Source organism: Filicampus tigris, chromosome 18 (genome assembly GCF_054856515.1).
Source record: "Filicampus tigris isolate MCC_2025a chromosome 18, RoL_Ftig_1.0, whole genome shotgun sequence".
Taxonomy (NCBI): Eukaryota; Metazoa; Chordata; class Actinopteri; order Syngnathiformes; family Syngnathidae; genus Filicampus; species Filicampus tigris.
The window spans coordinates 5,681,373-5,706,829 of record NC_141234.1 but is presented as its reverse complement, the minus strand read 5'-3'; the positions used below and the strand labels follow the sequence as shown (position 1 = coordinate 5,706,829).

The 25,457-nt window shown below is 43.6% G+C and overlaps 1 protein-coding gene across 1 annotated transcript; it reads right to left on the bottom strand.

Moving 5' to 3' along the window:
- Positions 1-836: 836 nt before the first annotated feature.
- On the bottom strand, positions 837-17,739 carry LOC147132165 (ephrin-A1-like). Its single transcript, XM_086015527.1, has 5 exons — positions 17,419-17,739; positions 3,547-3,842; positions 2,332-2,397; positions 2,141-2,236; positions 837-1,911 (listed from the first exon to the last, which is right to left on the bottom strand). Exons 1-5 carry the CDS (start codon positions 17,514-17,516, stop codon positions 1,784-1,786), a joined length of 684 nt encoding a protein of 227 aa, XP_085871653.1. The 5' UTR covers positions 17,517-17,739; the 3' UTR covers positions 837-1,783.
- Between the last annotated feature and the right edge of the window lie 7,718 nt (positions 17,740-25,457).

The window sequence follows — 25,457 nt, the reverse complement described above, 5'->3', positions numbered from 1 at the left end:
ACCTTGCAGCTTCGTCACGCCTCCGTTGTTGCTAACCCGATTAGCAGTCCTGTCACATTAAGGCCAACGGGCTACGAACACATTTAGTACTTGAGCCGACCTCCGCCAAGGCGTCAATATAAAAGTCATCCGGCTTCTTCCATTTTTCTCAATGAAAATGTGAAATTGAAAAAAAAAGGTAAGTTACACAGTTGAGCAGGCCCCACAGTGTCGATCTGTCTGTATAATCTATAAAAAATAATTTCATAATAGATAAAAAATATCTATAAAATAAAAAGTAACGATGAAAATGATAAACCTTTGAGAATACATGTACACATAAAACATGAATTATACAAAAACCAGTAAGTTAACCATTTTAAATATTATGAAATGTAAAAATAAGAACAAATCAATCCAAAATGTCTAAAATATGACATAAATCAGTCAAAAAAATTATGATCAATAAGTAAATAAAACACAATTTGAATCAATTTATACAATAAGAAGTAAGATTATAACCAATTCAAATGTACAAATGAATTTCAACAAAGAAATCCAAATAGTTCCTAATATAAAACATTGACTCCAATAAAATAATTAAAAAAAATACTTAAAATGAACAAAATATTAGACCTAATCCAAAAATGTGTATTTGAAGCAATATTTTCAGTGCTTGTAGTTTGACCTGCAAATTATATTTATGATTATTATTTGCATAATAAAAGTAACAATAATTTTCACAATTTTGATGAAAATGTGGATTGAGATCAACCTCTAACTCAATTATTTTACTAAATTCAAAATAAATACATACAGGTTAAACTTGAAATTAAAAAAAAGTCACAACTTATCTCTTTTGGTTTTCCCCAAAATATTTTCTTTTATTCCACATGAAAATTTCACATTAGTAATATCAAACAAGTTTCTTATTTTTTTTTTATATAATCTTCTATGTATTTACATATCATACACTTGTTTTACTTACATATGTACAAAAAATTGCTTCAGTAAAAAACAACAAAAACAACAACAACAAAAAGACTGCAATTGTCGTCACACTGTTGTGCTTTGTCTTTTCCAATCATCCAAATTGAATGCGGTCCTAGCTTATAGCTTGAATTCTATCTTGGATTTTATCTTTTTTTTTGGGGGGGGGGGTCTTTTAGAGGGGTGAGATGAGATTGAACAAACAGAGAAGACCAGCCTCCCTGTGGGATACAAAAACACACAAGTCAGTGTTTGCTTTCGGCACGAATCCATTTTGTCGCACAACTTCCCCCCTTTCACACAACACACTCACTCACTCGCGGTATATACAGGAAACCTCCCGATGCAATGTCATAAATTATCTTCACAGAATGTACATAAGTTTTTCCAATGGCAGTGTGTACTTGTGTGGTTGCCATGACAACAGTCCGTCAATGCTACATTTCGAAGAAAACACCCCCGACAAAATTCGCTTCAATGTCACTGTTACCAAAATAACAACAACACACAAACAGAACGCGAAACTGGCAGGCGGGCAGGGGTGGATTTTTTTTTTTTTGTTCGGGCGGGGGGGGCACAAGATGGAGGAGACGACCAATCTTTGGCTCCGAGGGCAGTAGGTTCAATTTCATAGCATTTGTCCCAATTTCTCGTCCTGTTCGCGCTAACGCGAGTCCCGTCTATTCTTTGTCCTCCCGTCTCGCCCTGTGGCCGGCCACAGAGCTGAGCTCAGGCGGTCAGTGGTTTCGTCCTCGCAGGCTGTCCCTTCATTGTGGTCCCACAAAAAAAAAAGAAAAGGCCTGTGGGCGTGGTCTCAGAGCAGCAAGAGCAATAGCCAGACCGGGACCAGCAATGACAGGATTGACGTCGACGTCGCCGCTGCCGCCGAGTTGGTCCGTACGCTCTTCCGCACCTCGGGGAGGTTGACCACCGGGTCGTCGGCTACAAGACACAAGAAGACGAGCGTGATGTTAGCACGCTGCGCTAGTTTTGCCGTGAAATTGTTGCATAATCGCATCTACAAATGGCGTCTTCAAAGTTAATAACTGTGTACAGGCCAGCTGCATGGTGTCGATGCTTTATGATCCTTTCTGTTTTACCATCTTGTGGCATTTCAATGTAATTACCGACCCCAAATATTGACTATTCGTGCAAGGGTGGGTCAGCATACCTGCAGGCAGTCTGTTGGATGGGTTGTGAACCCCACCCCCAGCTGCCACGGCGTCCCCGCCCGTGCCTCCTTTAGCCACCCGGGCCTCCTGCGAGCCTGAGATCAGTCGACGGAAAGACAAATGAAAAATTAAGAAATAAATGATCCCACCATCCGAGAAATCCGCCATGGTGGGCGTTGTTAATTCTCACCGTCGGCCGCGACGACGTCCACCCTTAGCCGCAGGCACTCTTCTCCGTGGTGGTGTAAAGGTTTGGCTGGATGGGGGTGAAAAACGCACCACATGCGTTAGCATCCAAACTAATGCACTTATCCTCTTCTGGCCTCTTAATCCATCCCGTGCATGCGTGCACACCCCGCACTGAGACACAAAGCTTTAGGAGGCCATCTGTGACGAGGCAGAGAGCGCCTTGCCCCGCCGCTTATCTAATTACAGCCTCAGTCGGGGCGACAACCCGACTCCATGCGTGCGGTTACAGTCGGGGGAGCCGACACCCCACTTTCGGGCTTAACGTATCAGAGCCAAGTGGGATGTTTGGAGTGTACTGATAAACGTAGAGTTAAGCTTGGAAAAACTGGAGACTTTTTGAGGTTTGGAAGGGTCCTAGTGAGAGCCCTGACCCAAATTTGATTGGAAATATGTGGAGTGTCCTGAAGGGGGCTGTGCCCTCACACTCTGACAGCTTTGGAGCACCCTTTCAAGGAATAGGGATAAGCCAGGCGACAATTAGACCCCCCAAAAGACTGGAAGCTATCATTAAAGTATTACCGGTAGTTTTAGACTAAGCCAATTTGATTTATTTTTTCTTAAAACATGGTTATTTTGAGTTGAATTGTATAGATTTGATTTGATTTTTTGGGGTGGGTGAAGCATTTTGAAATGATCTATTGTTGTTTCAGCTGTGATTGAAATGCTTAGTGAAGTTTTTCTATTTCGTATTTTTTTTTATGCCTTTAAGTGTTTCTTTTTTTTTTAATTATGCAGGTTCAAATTCTGAACATTTTCGTGATTTTTTTTAAACAGTAGTGTTTTTAAATTTTGTTTTAAGATAAGTCAATTGTACATTTTTATTTAATTTTTTTCATATTCCTCTTGACATATCTATTTTTCCATTGAATTGTACACACTCAAATTTTCAAAATTGGTAAAAATTATTTTTTAAATGATTTATCATTGTGTATCATCCATCCATCCCTCAATCTATTTGATTTTTTTCTGTTGAATTGTTGAATGTTGAACACATTTGGAGCAGCCCTGGAAACATCAACTTCTTTTAATCTTACCTTCATTTATTCTTTAATTTTTGTTTTGAAAAATGTTTCAAAATAATTGAGTTTTAATGTCAGACAAAAAAAACATTCCATTTGAACAGAATTCACTTTTACAAACGCGTAATGTCACCTACAGATATAATAGTAGCTTTCCCCTTGTCGGAACTCCTTCCCGAGGGTGAATGGCGTGAAGCGCTGGAACTTCTCGGAAAACTTCTCGGGTCCGTGTGGCGCGAATGGGTGGCCGCACTCCCAGCGCATCTGATCGTACGACTGCGGCTTGCACGACTCGTAATCCTCACGCTCCACCATGTAGAGGACGTAGCGCTCGGCGTCCAGCAGCGGCACCTCGCCCTGCGGGTAGTGCGGGCACACGATGTCCAGGTAGTCGTTGAGCCGCACCTCCACCGCGTAGTCGTCCCACAGAAACCTGGACACGAAAAGGGAGACGATCAATAACATGCAGCTTAAGGTCCTTCTACTAGTTCGCACTTTGTCCTCATTAGAAAGACAAATCAGCCAAAGTCGAGTCAAACAGTACTAGTGTCGCGCTAGCACTTTTTGATTCCTTGAAAAAAGGTTTGTAATAGCAACAAAGCTCTTAGGATCATAAAGCATCAACACCATGCTTCTTGCATGTACGCAATCATAAACCCATGTTACATAAACTTCTGTCGTAGTAAATAATTACCTTCAAATCAGACTTGTCAAGAGTAGTACTAGCAAGCATGCCAATCTAAATAACATCATGGCTAATAGTGAAGTGCTAGGTGTGAACTAGCATCATTTTATAATAGTGTTTTTTTTTTTTTTTTAAGGCAAAGTTAGCTAATACTATTGCTGAGATTCATGTGAGGGTAAAAATTGATTGGGTGAATACATTTATGTAACATAGGTTCATGATTGTGTACATGATAGAAGCATGGTTTAATGCTTCATTTGAATAATCATCATCATGATTAATTTACTGCGCTCTTTCTGGTGTGTGCAAATTGGCCACCGGGGGCAGTATAGTACAAGTGAAGAGGAGTTTCACAACTACTATATAAGTGAAGGTTAACCTGCAGTAATATTAGTTTGCGTAAAATGTTACAACCACCACACAGATGGCACTTGGTATCCTGTCAAGGGCATTTCGCATTAAGCTAGCAGACTTTAGCATTTCAATAACATTTTTTTGTGGATTTTTCCTAACCAAAGAAGGTTCAAGCCTTTCTCGAGGTCCAAACACCACACATCTCCTGCCTTGCTCCCTCTCCTTCCAAACAGGCAAGGCGAGAAGACGAAGAGTCAGACTGTCTGCCTCCCCTGGACTCCTCCACCCACTTTTACCACGTCAACTCGGCTTCCTGCCTCAAAAGGAGACAAAGTAGCTGCGTGGACAGCGGGTAAGGTAAAACCATTTTTTGCTCGGCCGCTTCCTGCCAAGATATGATGTGTTTATCTGCGTGCATTTGTCACGGGAGGTATTTGGGGCTTCCTCCTTCGCATTGATGGAGAGACTGCTGCTTTCCTCCCACAGGCCGTCATCTGTCAGTTGCGAGGAAGCGGAGCCTCGCGCTCTTCCCAGCGAGCCCCATCTATCAACAACCTCAAGCAGTAGCCACCGACCATTAACACACAATGAACCCCTCACATACACCTCCCACTCTCCCTTGTCGAGCGATGCCTATCAGTTTACCGTCTTCCTACTGTACTGGATCGCCAGGTCGGATGAAATTGGACAGACTTGAAATATTTACACAACACGCACCGGGAACGGTCAACCGAGATCGCTTTCTGTTGCTCTTGCAATGAATACGCGTCGGCCGGCTTGTCAACGCTCCAGTAGGAGAGCAAATTAATCACGTCTTTAGATCTTAAAAGAGCTTTTGGAGCCGTCCAGAACAGGCTTGGGGACTGAAAATGAGTCCCTGGGTGATTGGATGAAGCAGGGGGTGTGGAAGCGAGAGCCCGAGAGAACATCTGATCCAGACCGCCGTACGAGTCTGAAAACAGAGAAAACCTCAAAGGAACTGTTGCAAAAGTCCAAGGTACTATTGCTATAAGGACCATATGTAACTGGAATCCAACACATAGTAGCGCGCAGACCGCCGCCAAGGCCAAAAACTTGACTCAGTGTCCTATTTATCGTCATGAAGATCTTTCGATCTTAAACACCATAAACTACTCAAGGCCAACTTGATCTTTTGTCGCAACATTTCTGTTTACATATTTTACCTGTATCCTTTTAATCTTTAGCATATATTTTCACCATTACTTAAGGGTCCCTGAAATCATGTTCATTGCTTACTTTACTTTAGTAACTCAGTTACAGTAACTTACCTCAGTAGAAAGTAACTTATTAACATATTTAAAGCCTGGGAGTTATTTACTTAGTTGCAGTTACAGTTAGGCTTTTCATTACATTTTTGCTTACTTCAGTGCTTTAGTAACTCAGTTACATAGTTAAAATTACTCAGATAGTTCCTAAATAATTGTAACAAAGTAACTGCAACTAAGTAGTAGTAACCCAGTGCGTACTATGTGAATATTAGTCTGTCCAATTATTTAGCCAAAGTATATTAGTTAGAGTTACTACATAGATATAACTAAGTAACTGCAACTAAGTAACTAGTAACTTAGTTTAAGGTGTGTGCTGTGTAAATATTTAAAGTCTGTCTAGTTACTAAATTAGTTAGTTGCAGTTAGTAAATAAAATAAAAAAGTTACTTCATAACTGAAGCAAAGTAACTGTAATAAAGTTATCGTAACTAAATAAAGGCACTAAAGCAAAATAAAACACTAATAAAATATCAGGAAAAGCTAACTCGAACATCTCAAGTTTGATTGGATTTAATTAGAGGCACTTTTAATGGTGGCAGGTGTGTGCTGACTGCCATTTAACTCATTCACTGCCAGACATTTTCTGACCGTCTTTTACTGTAACGTTTAGAAAAAGAAAATATAAATACGTTTCTGAGATTGAATGACTGGACTGTGAAAAGACAAGTAAATCCGTCAATGGCAGTGAATGCGTTAACATGAGTTTGAATATGATTGCTTATTTCTAAACATTGTGGTATTTTTACATTTTTACCTCCATTCGTGTCTCATTCTACCATCTTCAAAATCAGCCACCCTCTAAGAAATATGCTTTTTCTTGCCTCATGTTTATTCTTTTCCAGTTTTTCCTCGTGGAATATCCAAGGGGGCAGCCAGCGTTTGCGCCTGTGTGACACGCTCCAGATGCCTGGACGGGCTATCAAAGGCCGCACGGCTCCTGCGTCTCGTTAGCTCGTGTTTTTTGTTTAGTTGCCAGAGGTCTCCTGGGGGTGCCCCCTCTGCCGACGAGCACAGACGCCGTGGCTCCAAACCGGCGCTCGGGGGCCCCCGGACTCTGAGTTCCTTCCAGCCGCTTGACTGCGCTCCCTTCACGCCCGATGACCAGATTAGCTGGCCGGAGACTCGGGACGTGTTGATGATAGGTGTAGCAAAGTTAAGACGGGATGCGGTAATGATCCTTTTTCGCTCGGGCCTCGGCCTCGTTGCCACTTATCCGCCACGCTCTGTTTACCCCGTCGGAGTGTTTTGACCGCCGGCGCTTTCAATCCCGGTTGAATCGATAACACCATTGAGCAAACACTCTTGTCTGCTCTCTGCCTGACAAGGTTATCATCCACACCCCTGCAAATAATGAACACAAACAAACATCCCCCCCCTCCCCCCCCCCCATAGCTATGCCTGCTTTCCGACAGGCTGCAGTATGGTCCCAATGTGTTGGTCCAAAGGGGGGCGCAATTAAAAGACAAAAAAGGGTATTAAAGTTGCCCTGGAGGGGGGTAATTATGCCCACTTCCCAGCCCCTTTAGGCTGTGGAAAGAAGGGGGGCGGGGGGGTCAAAGGGCTTAGGTTTGGGGATGGCTTTTGAAGTTTCTCTCTGTGGGACGTCTGTGAGTGAGTGCTACTGTTATCAATAGCCACTGTTTCATATATTGACTCCACACCAGGGGGGAGGCTGTCTAGCTAGGCACCCCCCCGCCCCATTTCTCTTTTATTAATGGAAAATAGGTTTAATTACCCGGCTGCCTTTTGTTCTTCCGTAACACCTCGCCATTGAGCCACTCCGCATCATCATCTTAATTAACTGATCGGGGTAGCGCACTTCAAAAGGGGCGGCTTAGCTTTTTTTGCCAAAGGGTTTAAGCTAACAAATGTGTGTCTGTAAAGCCCCTCGCTCTGTGTGTGCGTGTGCGTTTGCCATGATAAGCTGCATAATAAAGCGAAAGTAATGTCAGGTGGTCAAGTGTGGGGCGCAAATTCGGTCATAACCAAACAGATGCATTGCTAAATATGGGTTGAAAAAAAAATTAGGAATGTTTTATGATTTAAGATAAAATACCTGACAGTACAACAAATTTGATCTGGCAAGATGTCTTAAAACATGTAACCATAGCTACTAGCCTAAGTAGGGTTATTTTGTACTACTTAAACAGAATCTTTTTTTTTTTTTTTTTAAGATAAACTTAATCATAACCAGTAACAACATCAAGAAATTAGAATTAGGGATGGGCGAGTCCCGATACCAGGAATCAATATCAGGCCGAAACCAGCCTTATTTCAAGCTAACGGGTACTCATAAAGGATGCCGATACCAACCACCGATACTAAAGGCAAAAATGAAAAATTGCATTGAGTAAGTCCCCCTTGCTAGGAGTTAGTGCCACACTGTGGCCCTTATACACATATAATTAACCTAACAGCATAACTGTCTGCATTTTTGAAGTTATGGAACACAATATCAATTGTTAAAAAATAGCTCTGTGCCTGCTCAAAATAAAACGTTTTTTTCTTTCTGTCTGTGCAGACTGATGGTAGATTGGTGCAGATCTGTTCAGGTTGAATAGAGGCAACTAGACTCATTGGACTTTCTTGTTTTTGGAAAACTTTCGCAATTATGCTATCAGGCTAACATTACTTTTGCTAAGATTTTAGATATTTAGTCCTGGTGAGATTTTAGTTTGTGTAGTGCGGAAGGAAGAAGGAATTCATGATTTACTGGTTTTCTTCAGGAGAGTTCTAATCTCTCCTCTTTAATCTCTCCGGCCAGTGTTCGGCTTTCTTCTCCAACTCCTTTCATCCATCCGTTAGCCTCTCATCTCTGCACTCAAGCACTCGGCGGAATGTCGGACGATTAAAAGAAAAAACGATCGGACAAATGCGGAGTCAGCGACCGAGGGTTTTGCACAGGGGCTAGAATCCTACAGGCGGGCTGGATCGATTCTTATTTTTTTATTAATCTGAAGGCCACCGACCACACAAACATGATTGTTTTCATCCGCGGGCTTTTACACACGCCACTAATGTGATTGAAAAGGTGACTGGCCTACATTGCGGATGAGTGAACCCGGAATGTAGGTGGGGAGCGAAGGGGGATGGGGGGGGGGGGGGGGGGGGACCACCTAATCGTCTCATCCGAGCTTGGATTACTGGCTGGAGCAGAAGCCAGGCTCAGTCCATTGAGTGGCACCAGACCCTGCTTAATGCCGAGGGGAGGGGGGGGGGGGGGGGGCTTAGAGTGGACCAGTAAGGCCCAAAGCTGGGTACAGCAAATTGACTAAGGCTACATTTACACAACACCCAAGTAAAAATAATACTTGTCCGTATCAAGCTACAAAAACGAGGGAACCGCTGTGATATGCTTGCCGGACCAGTAGTTGATGTTTATGCAACATCGACCTACACAAAGTTGAAAACTATTATTTATTGGACTAAAGTTTTTTTCTTTTTTTTTTTTTTTTTTTAATGTGAGTATATAATCGCATTGAGAGAAAAAGTGTGCTGTCCCGAAGGCCGTGTTACTGGTCTTCATCAATCACTGCCACTCACCTCCTCCCACTCGCTGTCCCTCTTTCATCACTCCATAAGCGCACAAGATCCCCAACCCACCCGAGAGTGTCAACTCCGACCCCCCCGCGCCCCCACGCCCGACCGCCAGAGCCAATCGCAAGCCAAAACTCTGCTGGTATTCCAAAAATGCAACTTTCTCCTGCCCACTGTTTGCAAAGGCGATCGCACAATGTGACGTGGCTATACGCCTGGTGGTCGCCATGGGAACAAATGCACTCTTTTGACTTCCTTTTGAACATAATATTCTGGCGGACGCTCTTTGTGCAACTTCCTGCGATCAATTTCAATCTGCTTTCTCTGTCATTCCACCTTTGTCTGATGGGTTCATCAGTTATTCTGCCCGCGCCTTCGGCCCAAATAGGCGAAGTCAAAGCTTTGGGGATGGCAGCGAAATAATTGGCTGATTCCACAGGCTCTGCGGGGGCTTAGATGAATACGCATGCTCTTTTGCAACAAAGTCACACACTGTCCCGGGAGACATTTGTATCTTATAAGAAGGGTTTGCGGCAGAAAAGGTCAGCGCTGACATCACATTGCTCAGGAAGCAAATATATCGATTTTTTCCGAGTCGATTCGGTGCAACAAAAACTTGCTCACTGGTTGCTCTGCTGACAAACACAGACTGAGCCTGGGGCATAATGATTTCCTTAGTGTAGATTTCAAAATATTAAAAGGGAACATGCCATTTATGTCAACAATTTAAAACAGCTCCCAGGTGTCTAAGCAACATCTGTGACACGTTTGTCAAGGATCAAGAATTGCGTCACACTTCTGTGTCACGAAAATGCCGCGGTGCCAATGCCACATAGAGCTTTCGTTGCCAATGACAACGGCGGCAACACTTCATACACCTGTCAAGTAGAGTGCGGATCCATACATGTGGTGCATGCAGTGGACACATCGCCAACCACATACCCCCGCGGTCCTGACAAGTTCACCAGGGAATCGAGTATGCCACCTGTAGTTATATCACCGTCATGATTTTCAAGCTAGGAGGGAGCTTATGAAAAACACCCATGTCCAAATTGTTAGCTACCCATGCTAGTGCTAATAACGATAACAAGAGCCAGCCAGAATGATAATGATCTGTATCTGTTAAACAATAGTTTCATCTGTTTACATGTTGTCGCCTGTAGGTATGTCTCCGTAACGATTTTCCTACCTACCTGCTAGCTGCTGATGCTAATTAACACGCTGCGTCACGGCACACAAAGAGAAGCCACCAACAGAAGTGCCAATCCTGTGACACTAAATATGGTAGCAACACTAATTACGATGTTGAAATGGTAATCTACATTTTCTAGAGCACTTGGCCTGATTAGGGTGAGCTCGACCCCAAAATCAGATGAATTTGGGTGATTGGTCAGCAGCGAATCACAGGGCACATATACAGTACAGACGTCTCAATCGCATTGTCAATTTGGAGTCTGCATGTGTGTGGAATGTGTGAGGGAGCCAGAGTACCAGGTGCAAATCCACACAAGCACAGGGAGAACACGTAAATGCGTAGAAAGGCCGAATCCAAAATTCACACGCCCTTGTACCTCAAAACTGTGAGGTAGTCTAGTCCACCATGCTGCCAGGGTAATCCTAACAATGAGAAATTCTACCAGGGTTTATGGGTAAACCATAAAGCTTTTCATCCCTAATGACTGACTTCCATTCCTGGTGTAAAATGTAGCCAGGGGAGTTTTACTTCCAGATGGAGATGATACAGTTTGCCAGGAGGGGTATAGAAGCTCTTTGCTGCACGTTGACACAATAAATGAAACAATGTCTCATATTTACGCAACAAAACAAGCTCATATCAGATCCCCCTGTCTGGCTAATTCGAGATTAGCGCGGCAATCACACGGCTGTTTACAAGCCGAGCCCCTTCTTCTTGCTCCTTGCTGTGTGGGACCAAGCCAGAAGGGGAAGTCTGGTGCCTAGATAAGGAAGAGACAAGAGGATGGGCAGTGGGGGGGGGGGCCAAGGAGGAGACACTCGGGATCCGAAATAGAGACGAAGCAGATCTGACGGCAAGGGAAGGTTGATTCCAGATGGCCCTCACGGCTCGACAATAGTGCATCCATCTTAAAAAAACAAAACAAAACAAAAAAAAACAATTGATGTCTATGAATCACTGCTAATCTATGGCAGGGGTTTAAACAGCCTGGGAAACAGTCGCTCTACCCCTTTATGGACTCGCACTGAGCAAAACGTGTGAGAACAACCATTGTTTACACCGCAGACAGGATACGCACTTTTCCCGGGAAAAAGACGTGAACGGAAAGCCAAGGCAGGCACCTCACAGGGGAAACGCGTAGCAGACTTCGCAATGGCCAAACAGTAAGCCGGCGACGAGGAAACAACCTTTGGCCTGATTCACTACCCAGCGAGATCCAGAAAAACAACAGCGTACATCAGTGAGCCCAGAAGAGACGATTACATCCGTTTGACAAGCTCCAGCCCAGATTGAATTCATCAGACAGATTGCAGAGGCAGATTAAGCGAAGCGAGGCGGACAATGCGGGTGAAAGATGGGGATGGTCGGAGGAATTTTCAGACAGAACTGGGAAAGAGGCGCTTGAGAATCAAGTCGGAACGGTGGGATGTGTTTTGCAAGAGCATATAGCTTGGGGCAACTGGGAAATCGCACAAATTCCTTATCTATAGCCGCTTTCACACTGCATTCCCACTCAACTCGCGCTTCAGATGCGTCACCGTAAAACTGGAAGTGACTCGGGACAAAATCCAGATCGATGGTTCATCATGGTCATTCGTTTGCTTAAATGGACCGATTCTTGTAACGATTCTCACATAATCATCATTGTTGTGACTTAGTTTCAACAAACTAAATTTTTGTATCGACAAGTTGTTGAGTGACGTTCCAACGCATTGTAGATGCTTTTCGAGAAAATAAATAGATGCTCGCATCATGGCGGTTTTGCCATTTCCACCCCTGATCTACAGGTTGTCCTGATCTGGTCACTCCATCTCATCTTTTATATTTACAGGAATGAGGCACACATGGACATATGCAGTCTTGTAAAACAAGTAAGTGTTTTGTATTCATGGATTTTTGGGTCATGGGCAATCTGCGCTTCAACCTCGGCGAGACACTCAAGAAGAATCCACAGACATACGAGGGAATAGATCAAGAAGATTTGCTGAGGGGGTACTAGAGTGGATTTTCAGAGCACGGTAGAGGACGGAAGTTGAAAAGGGAGAGCAAAGCCTTGGCTGGGGAGGGGAGGGGAGGGGGGGGGCGGTGCCTTGTGACTGATCACTACGGGTGCCAAGAAAATGCTAAGAAAATTCCACACCTATGAGAAGGCTTCCCTCCTTTCCCTTCTCTCACACACTACCACGGAAATAATAGACTGAAAAGGGACAGCTTGTAAGGTTTGGATAAAAAAAGCTGGCAAAAAAGGGGCCTGAGAATGAGACTTTCCCAGAGGGCGGGGACCCTGAGTGGCGGCCCCGCATTCAAGGACCACCGCCGCGCCAGAATGACTGACAGATTGATAGAGGCCCGGGCCACTTCATCACACGGCGACCCCTGACCTCCAATCAGTCGCGCCGGTTAGCATTTTCTTTCTGGGGCGCACCGTGAAGACCGGTCTCTAATTTGTATGGGAGCAAGGACAAAACAACATCCATATTGAGTGGTTAAATGCCAAGTTAATCCCTCGCAGGGTTGAAACATACCTGGAATAATTCCCTTGTTTGAGCCGATACCGCAAGAACATGATGATAACATTATGTAGTGGAGTTCAGACCTCTGCCAGGGATGACTACCCATGACGGAGCTGTACATGCTAAATCAAGGAAAGTTCGATTTTTGTTGGATTGGGTTGATGACAGAAAAATGGGAGTTTTTGTAGCTAGTTAAATAGCTCTAGAATCTCTGTTTAACTCTCCTTCTTAAATACATACTTTTCTTGCCATAGATTCAATAAGGTAATTGCTAGTTGGTCAGATAGATTCGGAGAATTTCAGTAGCTCATGAGCTAGCATAGTTATAGTAGATAGCTAATTTGCGACGCAGTCTGAGAGTTAGAGCGAGGTGTTTGGCAAAAGTGGAGACTGTAACAGCAAGTGGAAAGTCAAAAAAGGGAAGCCGGCCAAGAACAGAAGGTCGGGGAAGGTTTCTGGGGTGAAGGAGAGACAGGTACAAAGAGGAGGAGGGCTACTCATGCGCTGTCAGCAAGAAAAAAGAAACAAGTTGCGAACGAGCCGATTATTGCTTCACGCTGTACGGTCCAGAGGGCTCAGAAGGCTTCGGTGTGTTAATGTGTATGAGAATGGGTGAGTCACTCCTACCTACTTGTACATGCATACCACACACACACACACACACGCACACACATTCATTGGCCAGAGTCTTTCTGGGAAGCAACAAGTGCCCGCTGACTAAAAAGTTCCTGGTCAAACACAAAGAGCTTTGCACGCTCACGTCGTAAAAAGGTCAGGAAGTGCGGAAACTATTCAGGATTTCACCCCAAAACAAAAGTAGTCATTAAGCCGGCCTCGACCTTGGAAGTCGGCGGCGGCGTCCAAGCGCACAATTTGTGGCCAGCCAGGCGGCTGCGCTTCTTAAATGAACAAGTCTAAGTGCGTGCGTGTGAAGTTGTATATGTTTGCATACGTGTGTGAAGTGAAACAAAGACCATTAAAAAAAAAAATCAATCTGACAGCAGTTAAATCAGGGTTGGACAAACCGACGGGAAGTGGGCAACATGGTGCCCGTGACGGCTTATACTCTAGACCCGCCACGCTATGCTAAAAACTAGCATTTGGTCATTTTACTGAAATTTCCCGGTCTGTTACCCTCCCGCCGTCCATCTGTCCTTCTTTTTGTCCGTCCGGAACAAAAAGTAATCGCCTATAGGCCAGTCCGTCTATCATTTTGAACGGGCTTCCGTTTGCGTTTCCGTCTACAAACTTCGACCAACTTCCGAGGCACTCTATATAGCAAGCAGAATAATGAAGACGAAAAAGACGACGAAGAAAACGACAAAGGAGGAGAAAATAGATGGACAGAAATGCAGTATGGGTCTGAGAGGACTGATAGAGAAAAGGTTCCACACCCCTGAGTTAAGATGGAGGACAGGTCTCATAGTCATGGATGAAAGCATCCACTAGGGAGGAGGCGGGGGAGATTAGACATCAACTCACTGTATCGAGTAACAGGTCAGAGGGGCAACGCGATTGCCGGATTGGATAAAAGCGACAAATTAAAACTTTTTTTTTTTTTTTTTTTCTGTGAATGCGAAGGATTACATGAGCGCAGTCATCCAGGAAAATAAAAATAGGGAGTTGCAAATGGGCAACAGATTACAGTCACACAAGCAAAACAAAATCCATCTGCTACTCGATTCACATTTTCGCAGAAAGGCTTTTGCCTCTCCGGAAAGAGTGATGGACTAGCTCTCAACTAACGGATGTGTTTTTGTGTATAACATGGCTTCCCATTTGAACATTTGACATAGAAAGCTACTTTGCTCGATAACTATTCAAATAGACTACTAGAATCTTGGAATTAACATACCTGTAGATAGCAAGCTGTAAAAGCCGTCTAAATAGCGGGACATAGAGTGGTTAGACTACTGTGTGGGATTTTTTAAGTGGGATTTTAATTTTACAGACAATTGGTTAGTTAGTCCGGTAGATTACGCAAGCAGGTAAATTGGATAGCTACCGTAACCAAGGTACCTTAGTTAGATAGCTAGCATGCATTATGTCGATAATTTAGAAATGATCCATATTTTTTCAGAGGTGGGCAAAATTGAAGGTTATATAACTGAAAGACTGCAAAGACTGCTTGCTAACAAGCAAGCTAGTCAGACTAGAATTTGGAAATTGTGGTCGTCACCTAGCAAATTGGCTAGATTGCTACACGGTTGACAACTAAGTTGATAGCGTCAAAGTTCAATAACTGCATCAGAATGATCAATTGTGTTTTGGGTGGCAAAACTAAATTTGACAACGATTAAAAAAAAAAAAAGATACTAAAATGGCTAGTTAGTTAGCTAACAGTCTAATCAATTTGATAACTAGGATTAGAAAATTCAGAAAGATAGAAAGTTGGTACATCTCTTAATTTTTGTGACATGATTTGCTCAGATTTGCACGACTTCAAATGATATTTTCAATGAACTTTTTTAGAGTGGGTGCACGGCTCCAAAGGTTTGCGAAACCCCGGGAAGACGTTTGTTTACTCCCCACAGCTCTAATTGACCCCCACTTCTTCGGAGCAGCAGTTTGGGCTTCGATCCCCCCCCAGCCCTAACCCACCTTGTCATCCATCTCCCTTTTTACCCCCACCCACAGAGGCTGACCCGCAGGGCAGGCCTCGAGTTACCCACTCGCTGTCTGTCGCCCGCCATTATTGCTCGCCCTGTCACCTGAAATATGACCACCCCCGCATCAACCTGACAGCCATGTAATCCACCCCCCTCCCCCCCTCGTCCACAACAACCACCCCCTCGCGTCTTCCAGTGATAGCTCTTGATTTGAAGGTTATTGGTGGGAGCACATACAGGTGGCGGGGGGGGGGGGGGGGGCTTTCAAGCGAAGAGGATATTGCAAAAGATATTTCAAAATGTTATGAGTCAGATTTGTAACGCTGAAAATATGAAGCGCAGCAATGACACACGTGCACATCATTATCTCTGGGAAATGACTGCGTTTTGTCAGAAAAACTAGGCAAAGTAATCCAATTGTGTACGAGCAGGTAAAAGTTAAACACCACCAGAACTGTTTACACATGTCATTATCCCGACTAAAGGCATATGCTGTATGGTTGCTCCTCTACACAACAATCCCATTTAGTCCAGCCTAACATGTTAATTATGACAACGTACAAAAACATCAGAATTCTGCATGAATGTAAACAATACCCTGAAATGACCCATAATTATCCCCAAAAAGCACATGCTGCCTGACTCCTGCATTTAAAGTCATGTGCACGCAAAATAATCCACTTTTAAAAACTAGACACGGTACAAACATAGGAATTCTCTAGTAGTATTCTATTTCCTGAATGTAAACACTGTCTGATAATGAATGACACAGATATATATTATGTGCACACATAATCCAATTCTGAGACATGTTAATTATGACCCCATGCAGAAAAGGAGAAATTTTCCTGTTATAACCTTATAGAGGTAACACCATATCATATGTACCATGAAACAAACATGTATTGCTGCCAGAAAAGACAAATATGCACAAAAATAATCATATCATAACACGTTTTAACAATCCAAACATGTTAAGATTATCTAGATACAAAAATTAGGAATTCTCCAAGTAGTATTGCATTGCATGAGTGTAAACACTGACTAGAATTACTGAAATACAAAAGTCATTTTTGTATTAACTAGGTAGAAAAGAATAGGAATTCTCCTGTAGTATTTCTCCTCATGGATGCAAACAGTGCATCACATGACCCATAAGAAGCATGTATTGCTGCTCTAAAATGTAAATATGTACAGTATGTGTAAGCTTTCTAAACGTTCACTCCAACCTAACACGACAACTCGATCCAAAAAATACGGACACATTCTTTTTTTCGTATTTCACCACAATGACCATCCAAAAACTCGTACCACTAGAAATGCAATTATTCACACAAATAATCCTCTTTTGACAATCTTATATGTGCTTAATAATAACAACCACTACATCCAGCCACGTAATTGTGCCGAAAGGACTGCACACAAAAAAACTTTGACACCAAATCAATCAGCGTGAAGCCGTTTCTAGGACTCTGTCGTGCAAACTTCAGCACGCATGCCTCACTTTTTAAGCAGCTTTCACCACTCCAAACTTGCTTTTCATACACTAGCCTTGCTTATCACACGTTGCGCAAGGGATTCAAGTGTGCCATAATAATAATAATAACAGGTTCGGGGCGGGGGGCGGTAGCGGGCTGGAGGTGGGGTGAGGAGGAGGCTCCCTACAGCTTTTTGCATTATCATAACAACAGCAGCCAAATTGCTCGCATCACAAATTCATTGCATATGCAGGGAGGAGGTTTTGTTAAAAAAAATGAGGTTAAAGAAGAAAAAAAAAAAAAACTTACAACAGAGTGCGTAAGTGCAGCACGAGTAGACTGGACTTACTTTTGGTTTGTGCCGTTCCAGAAGACGCTGTGGCGCTCGGACGAAGCCAAGCGGGCGCACACGCACACCAGCAAGCCTACAATCCAAAGCAAATCCATGGTGGACCACACCGAGGCGTGCACACGCACACGGACACGCACACACGTCCGCTCCGGTAAGATTGTGCAGAAAGCAAACTCGCAGCTCTCGAGGGCGATTAAATCACAACTAGACGCTGAGAGTAAAAAAAAACAAAAAAAACAACAACAACAAAAAAAACTTGACAAAAAGATTCGTAGAGTGGTTTAAAACGAACGAGGAGAGATTGTGTCAGCCGCGCAGATCCGTAGTGAATGAACGCGGGTGTCGGCGTGGCAGCTGGTTTTGTTAAACGCCCACAGATATAGGCCACGCCTCCTACCAGCCAGGCGGCCAATCAGAGGACGGTCCGAGAAGCGCGAGTTCCCGCAGGTTCTTGAGGATGAACTCGACATGTTTACATGATAGAAACGGCATTGAAACACAATAATAATATTAATAATGACATGTATTATATCAATATGTATTTTTTTTAAATCATCTAAATGTGACCTAATGTATTGTACTTCCTTGTTGTTCTTCTGTGGGTTTTATTGGCGGTTGGTAAACCATCTTAATGGTGCATTACCGCCATGCACCAACTACTACACTATAATACTGAACTATAAGGACGTCAATGAGAATGGATGTCGCCATATTTATCTTCTATATTATTTATATCTATATTTATTAATTGTCTTTATCTATTGTCTACTGTTTGTAAAGTGCTTTGTTACAGCTCTAGCTGTTATGAAATGGGCTATACAAATAAAATTGTATTGTATTGTATTGTATCCGTGCATCATTTCTATGACTGTGGTCGTAGCATTTTAGAACTGCTGTATCTACTCTTTATGTAGGATCTTAAAAAAAAACACCACAGGTAAAAGTGATAACCATAGCACGGGAAATGAACTTTAGTAGTATTATGTTGGAAGTGGTATGATGAATTTATGAATAAAGACATGTTCGCAAAGCTGAAATAAATAGCACTCGTCCTTAAAAAGATGTCAACCTGTGTCCTTGAATGTATTTCATGCTTATGATGGAGTCATGTTTGGGAAGCATCTGCCACATATACATGCTGATTGCATTCCCCACCCCCCCAAGGGAGGTGTGGAGAAACAGCAGTAATGTGCAGTGAAACGCGTGCATCGACCCATTAAGCGGAAATGCGTCGTCCCCTCGCGCCGTCAGATACAGGCCGAGCACCCCGCTCCTATTTTCGCGTCCGTTGACATGGATAATGCGGCGAGCGCCGGCGGGGTCGTTTTTCCCGAACGTACTTCTGCTCGACGTGACGTTTTATGCGCCGTGGCATTCAAAGGCGCCCGACCAACATCAACAAGGAAAAACACCGGGTAATGATTCTTATGAAAACACATTGAGCTGACTCAAAGCGACGGCGTATTTTTTCATCCACTAAACACGACGGGTCCAGTTGATGTCAAGTGTTTGGTTTCATCTGACCACAGTACTTTCTCCCGAGCCTTTTCTGACTCATTGAGACGCTCCCTGACAAAGCCGGCAGTCTGCTCGGAGACATGGCTCCACTCGTTTTTTTTTGCGCTTCAACTCGTCAGTTGTCACCAAGCCTTTCGCTGATGGTTTTGTGACAACATTCCGGGTCTACAATCGTGTCCCTGACATTTATGACAGATCTTTACTCTAGCCTAATACTATTCCCACTACTACTACTCTACTCCATTCCTTTAATGTTGGAAAACTTACTTGGAAGAGTGTTCATTGTAAAAGTGGTTTCAATGGATCACAGGTGTTTGATAAATTTACATCAAATTGTTGTTGTTGTTTTTTTTTTTACAATTTATGCAGGGAACCATCCAACTGCTGCTCAGGGGAATCTCCATTTTCACACATTTATGTAATCTTCCTTCAGATTAAAAAAAAAAAAAAAAACGGACAAAGCACGAAAGCAAATGCAGAAAGAAACATATATATGCTAATTGCACACTATTGGATGTCGAGCGGGTCAGCGCAAGTAATGCGTTTGTATTCCGAGGGAAAAGCGCTCATCCCTTGCGACTACGATTGTTTTCTCAGGCTGAGGTGGGAAGATGAGAGGATGAGTGGGAGCGTGGGGCGTAATTGTGATTTGCGCTGCAATCAAACGGAATTGTTGCGGAAACGCTTTGCACCACAATGGGGAGACTCCTCGTTGGAAGCCATCTCTGCAGGAATGGGCTACATTTATAATTGAAAAGCCTATAAAATATGGAACACTAATCGTAAAGCCGGACCAAACTTGGCGACCCTGAGACATGCTGTGATTATTTTTTCCACATCAACCCCATTGACCTCAAATTGTGACCCTCTTCTGCGGCTCCAAAATAAGACGAAAAATGTAGCAAGAGAACAGTGACAGTCCATAGGAGGAAAGTATGTTTTTTTTTTCCCCATCCATTTAAACCAAAGTCATTAGATGATGTCATCGAGTTGCACTTCGGGTGATCGTTCCAGGAGGATTGAGTAAAATACACAGTTTGTCCACCATCTGCCGTGCTACCCCTCAGGTCTCGCTGCATTCTCTTTAAAACACTTAACCGAGACGATTAAAAGTTTTACATGCAGTCGTCAAAACAATCCCCGTTCATACGGAGCGGCGATGTCAAAAAATGCTGTAAAGTGCCCCACCTTGGTCCTATCTGTCGCACTGAAGACAAACTACTGCACAAGTCCAACTTTTAATGAGAGCCCCAGACTGGAAATGCGTCACAAAATCAAACCGAGATGACTCATCATTAACTACTAGCAGACAATGCTCATGCTAACGCAAACCATAATTTGACCTAAAATACAGAACAACACAGGACGGAAACCCTTGACAAACGCAACAAATTGGATGTATCAGTCAGAAGGAGGCAATGCTAACAAAGAAGGCTAACGAAGGACAACAATAAGATGGACGTTATGTTTATTTGAGGACATTGAGTACAAAGTGCAGCAAAGTGAACACTGCAGAATGTAATCCCGCAGCAACCGCTCAGGTGAGCTAGCGTTAGCATTATTTATATTTTGCCTTTCAAGCAGCCAAAATGTTGATTAATGTGTATTGAGGCAGAAGCTTATCCAATTCCATTCATTCCTCATCATAGAAAATTAATTTCAAATCAAATCATGTCAAGTCAAGGGCCCTCTGTCATTAACCGTTCCTTCGCCGCCATGTAAACACATCGACGACGACCTCCGTTTATGCTGCGGAAGCTTGTTTTCACTTTCCTGCTGCCTGCCTCTCAAGTTGGAACAATTATAGAAGAAGTGGTTGAGTCCTTTTGGCGCACGAACACAAACGAGGGTTGTCGTGTCGCCCTGTCATTACGCTCCCATCCCCAAACAAGTCCGCCGCGTATTTACACGAACTGCGTTGCTGGCTCCGCTCGCTACCTGAGCCGCCATGCACCGCGGCCGCCCATTGTTAGTCAATGCCAGCTCGGCGGGACGTGTTGCTGCAATTCGGAGCACTTTTCTTTGCCAACAATGGCCGTGAAGTGTTTCCTGTAATTAGCATTGCACAGACCTGCCTCTGGTTAAAAAAAAAAATCGAGGTCGTGATTTGCCAGTGCATGTAAAGAACTAAATTTCGTGCATTGTGTAGCATGGAAAACAGGGTTAATTAAAGCTGCAGGCAGTGATGAGGGGGCTACTCCCCCCTCCCTTTTTTTTGACCAATCCGCCAAATGATCATTAAACTTTGACGCCGTGCTCTGCCCGCATGAAATGACATAGGCAAAAAAGCTTGCCAATTCAGCGCCAGCCATCTGTCCGTTTTTTTTTTTTTAGCCTTTATTGATCTTAGCAACTTTACATGAAATCTCATGGGACAACACCAAACAGATATGTAATATAAAGTAGAGATTGAAATAATAATGATCATGCTTTCATTCTACTCACAAATTGATGTCAACACAAAGTTATTATTCTGTTGCTTGAATGCCAACAGGTGGATGCACAGATTAATTGTATCTTTTTATCTTTAATTGTAATACACCGTTAGCATAGATAAGCAAACATACTTTATTCATAACAAAAAAATTATGTTTCAGTCTAAATGGTTAGAAATCATTTGTGCTAGCATATATGCATATAAGCCGTCAGTTCACCCAAAATGTCAACTTCAAATCAAATGGCTGACATTTTGTACATTTCCACCAAATTGCGTGTTGACTGGTGGGATTGGCGCCGATGGCTAATAGTTTAAAACGAATGACGAAAATTTGCCGTCACACTTCACCCATGATAAATGGCAAAGAAAACAAAGCCCATCTGCACAAGTCACCCTAAAGCAGCTCGTTTGGGTGAATTTACTAAATTGAGTTTGTCAAAAGTACAAGCAGTGGGATTGACCAAAAATGGCTGCTTCAAACCAAAATGGCCAACTGCCCGTTTAATTTCAAGATGAGACTTTTTTATGCATCCTACTGTGTTAGAAATGCCCACCAAATCACCAAAACAAAATGTCAGTTAAGGTGAGCAAACAAGTGTTCAGAGGCCGGCTGTTAATTAGCTGTGTTTTTTTTTTTTTTTTTTTTGTGGGCGGCGTTGATTATTCCAAATGAATGGTAAGTGCGACGGCTGACAGTGAAACCATTTCACTGAGGCTTATACAAATGCTTAAAGTTTTTGGGAGAGCACACACTGTTATATATATATTTACTACTGCACATCCGCCAGTACAAGCCAAGGCGAGAGACAAAGAGCAGCTGAGAAGGAGGCGGAAAAAGAGGAAGAGCAGGAGGTGGAGGAAGGAACACACATTAGATAACAAGAAGAAGCGAGGAGGCGAGCAAAGACGAGAGCAGAGAGCTGGAAAAAAAAAAACCCAGAGAGTTAAAACGAGCGATATGCAAAGCAAAAAAAAAAACAAACCAAACGAGGCAGAAAATAAACAGAAGCCACGCAGTCGCCGTTGCTTGCGCCGCTAATTAGCCAAATGTGCTAACCGGTGACCCGTCGTAATTGCTTCTTCTTTGAGGCCATTTAGGATTTTCCGCGGAGCAATGAATCATTTCCTCAAGACTGATGACGCATTCGCCAACATCAATCAAGTGCCGCCATATACTAACACCCCAAAGGACGTATAATTTAGAAATCAGACTTGATTACGTCTTAAAAGCTGTCAACCTCCTGCGAGACATTAGTAAAGTTTGCAAAAAAAAAAACAACAAAAAAACGGTTTGGACAGCATCAGAGGACTCACTCGTACTTGTACTCTTACACTGCACCACATTTGTGAAATGATGAATTTTAGCTGACTCCTTTTTTTTTAGATTTCAGTTTGAATGGATTTTTCTTCCTGAAGGAAACGTGGAATCATGGGAAAAGTGGGAATTCTGGGAATGCCAGAAACGTGTCAAAAAATCCACTGCATAATTCTCTTGAGCATTCACACACTAATAAGCCGCCCAGATGACGCACGAGAGGATATAAAGGCGGAACAGGCGCATAAAAGAGGCGGATTTGGAGAGCGGCAGCAGATTATTACTGTGGAGCTTTTTGTAAGATGAATCAAAGTTATGCCTGAATGCCGGGAGACGCTGCATTCGGAAGCTGTGGGAGAGTCGGGCGTCGAGTGTTTACAAGTTGCTCTCTCCAAAATAGGAGCCTTCGAGGCATAGAGAAATGGTGTGAGAAAATGGGCAGGTGGGAAAAGCGGCGAGAAACATGCGTTGAATGGTGAAACAAGTTTTTCTTTTTCGAGGACAAAATGCGGGGAGAAAAGGAGGAAAAAAAAAAAGGGTCGAGATTGACACTCCAATGTAAATAGGCGGATGAGGGCGGACGCAGTGAAAGAGGCAGATTCGCTTAAAGGATCCTTCATTATGTATGAGAGCCGATGAAAAAAGCCCAAAAGAGCCCTTCTGTTGTCAGTGGGCATGTGGACGGTTGATCCAGAGAAAAGAGGACCACCCAGGGACTTGTGCTTTCGACACAACACAACAACAACAACACGCAACAGACAAAAGAAATGTGGGAATCGCGTGAAATGTGTGAGAATTATCGGTTGAATCAATCAGTCGACTTTACGATTCCGCAATGGCGTTTAACGCTTTGAAGTCGACTAATCGCTAATCACACGTTTTTGGATTTTGAATTTAACCGGGACTTTCGACTTGTCCGTCTGCTGCCATCACCAATTCGTGAAATTTGACCGAAAATGAGACCTGAAGCAAGACTCTGCTTAGATACAAGATTCCGATCATTTTCACTCATGTGTAATCCTGATTGAGGGCTAATTGTCAACGGCAGGGTGGCTGATGTATGTCTACAGTTGGAAGCTAATCGCCGATCTGGGAGGATAAAACAAATCAGCTCCAAAGTGAGCTGCACAATGAAGATGGTCTCGTTACGAATTGGCTTGGGAGCACCTGAGCCTCTCGCCAACAGCGCGTACCCGCCGTCAAACACGCTAAAGCCGGCCATGTTTGCTAATGGCCTTTAGCGAGACATTAGCGAAAGTGACAAGCTCCCCAAAGAGAAACGGCGTGTCCACAGTGTGATGACCTTCCCGTCACTGAGAGGCCCCCGGGGGCTGCGACCCGGGGTGTCGTTTGGCGTGTTCCCAAAATATAGCGGCATCTGGACCCGGCTGTCACATTGCGCGGCGACAGCGAGTGACGCCAATGCTAACGAGGGATTGCCCTCAACGTTCATCTTTACTCGACAGCGCTCAAAGTGTTATGTTTCATTTTTATGATCGTGTGAAAGGGGGAATGAGGTCATGTGTGACATTAAAACCTCCACCAAGGCACAACAATCCTAATTTCCATGCCTACTAAATTTAGGTAGCCACCTCCTAAATATGCTTGGATTTTCCCATGACGATTCATTCATTTGTCACTAAGCAATAAGGAAAATTCTTTTTTTTTTTTTTTTAAATGCTTAAGTGTTTTAAACAAAATGTCTGTTATTATTATAACTAAAACAACAAATAAATGACATTAAAAATGTCTGAATTTTGTAAGTGTATCTAATATTTGGCCGCTCCAAAACAGCACGAGACATCTGAACGCCGACACAATAGCAAGCGTGGAACGTATGCAGTGCAATGGTGTGAATATATAAACACAGGAATACGTGTGTGTGAGAGTGAATCTGATGAGGTATTGACACAGATTGTGTGTGTGTCTGTGTGGTCGGCGACATGTGTGTGCCAGAGTGCGCCGCTGCAAAAAAAAAAAAAAAAAAAGTGCTCGTAGCAATTACTCCACCCTCCATTGACAGCGGCACATGCTGCCACTCAGTGCTCCTTATAGTGCGGGCAATAACAGGCCTCGCTCCCTCTTTTCCATATGAAGGGGCCACCACCCTCCGCCAGCTCCCCAGAACCCAAATAAGGACTTTGCAAATGAATTTTACAGCCCCGGTGGACAAAAGACAGCAGTTGCTCTGACTTATACGCGATGACGATGCATTCAAGGGCCTTCTGTCAAACAAAGCAACCGGTGGCACACTTCTCCACACAAATGATTTTTTACAGCCACCTATTGCGACCGATCCACATGCCGCTAAAGAAGGGGAAAATCCATTTTATGGCACCCCGCGCCCAATAAAGTGGCACACTCCAGGTTGGAAAAACAAAAAAAAAGGTCCCAATCAATTTCAGCTCGAGCGCCTGAAAGCATCGTGATGCATTCAGGCGCACAGGTGGTGGTGGCTTTTGTGCACGTGCGAGGCACACTCCGGGCCATGTGCGAGGGGGCGTCACTTAAAAGGTCATTTAAGATAACAGGCCCTTCTGCTACCACGCCTCTTCCATGAGATAAGATGAAGTCATTAGTTTGGAATTGCCCTCCACCACCTCCTCGCTTTTCCCCTCGCGGACCATGCGGGAGGGGAACGAGTTTGTTTTGTCCCCACTTTAACTTTGAAAAGAGGAAAAGTCCAAGCGCAGGGAAGCAAGGAGGCAAAGCTGGGTGAATCACTTCGAACTAGATGGAAACTTGACCTGATGTAAGACGACAACA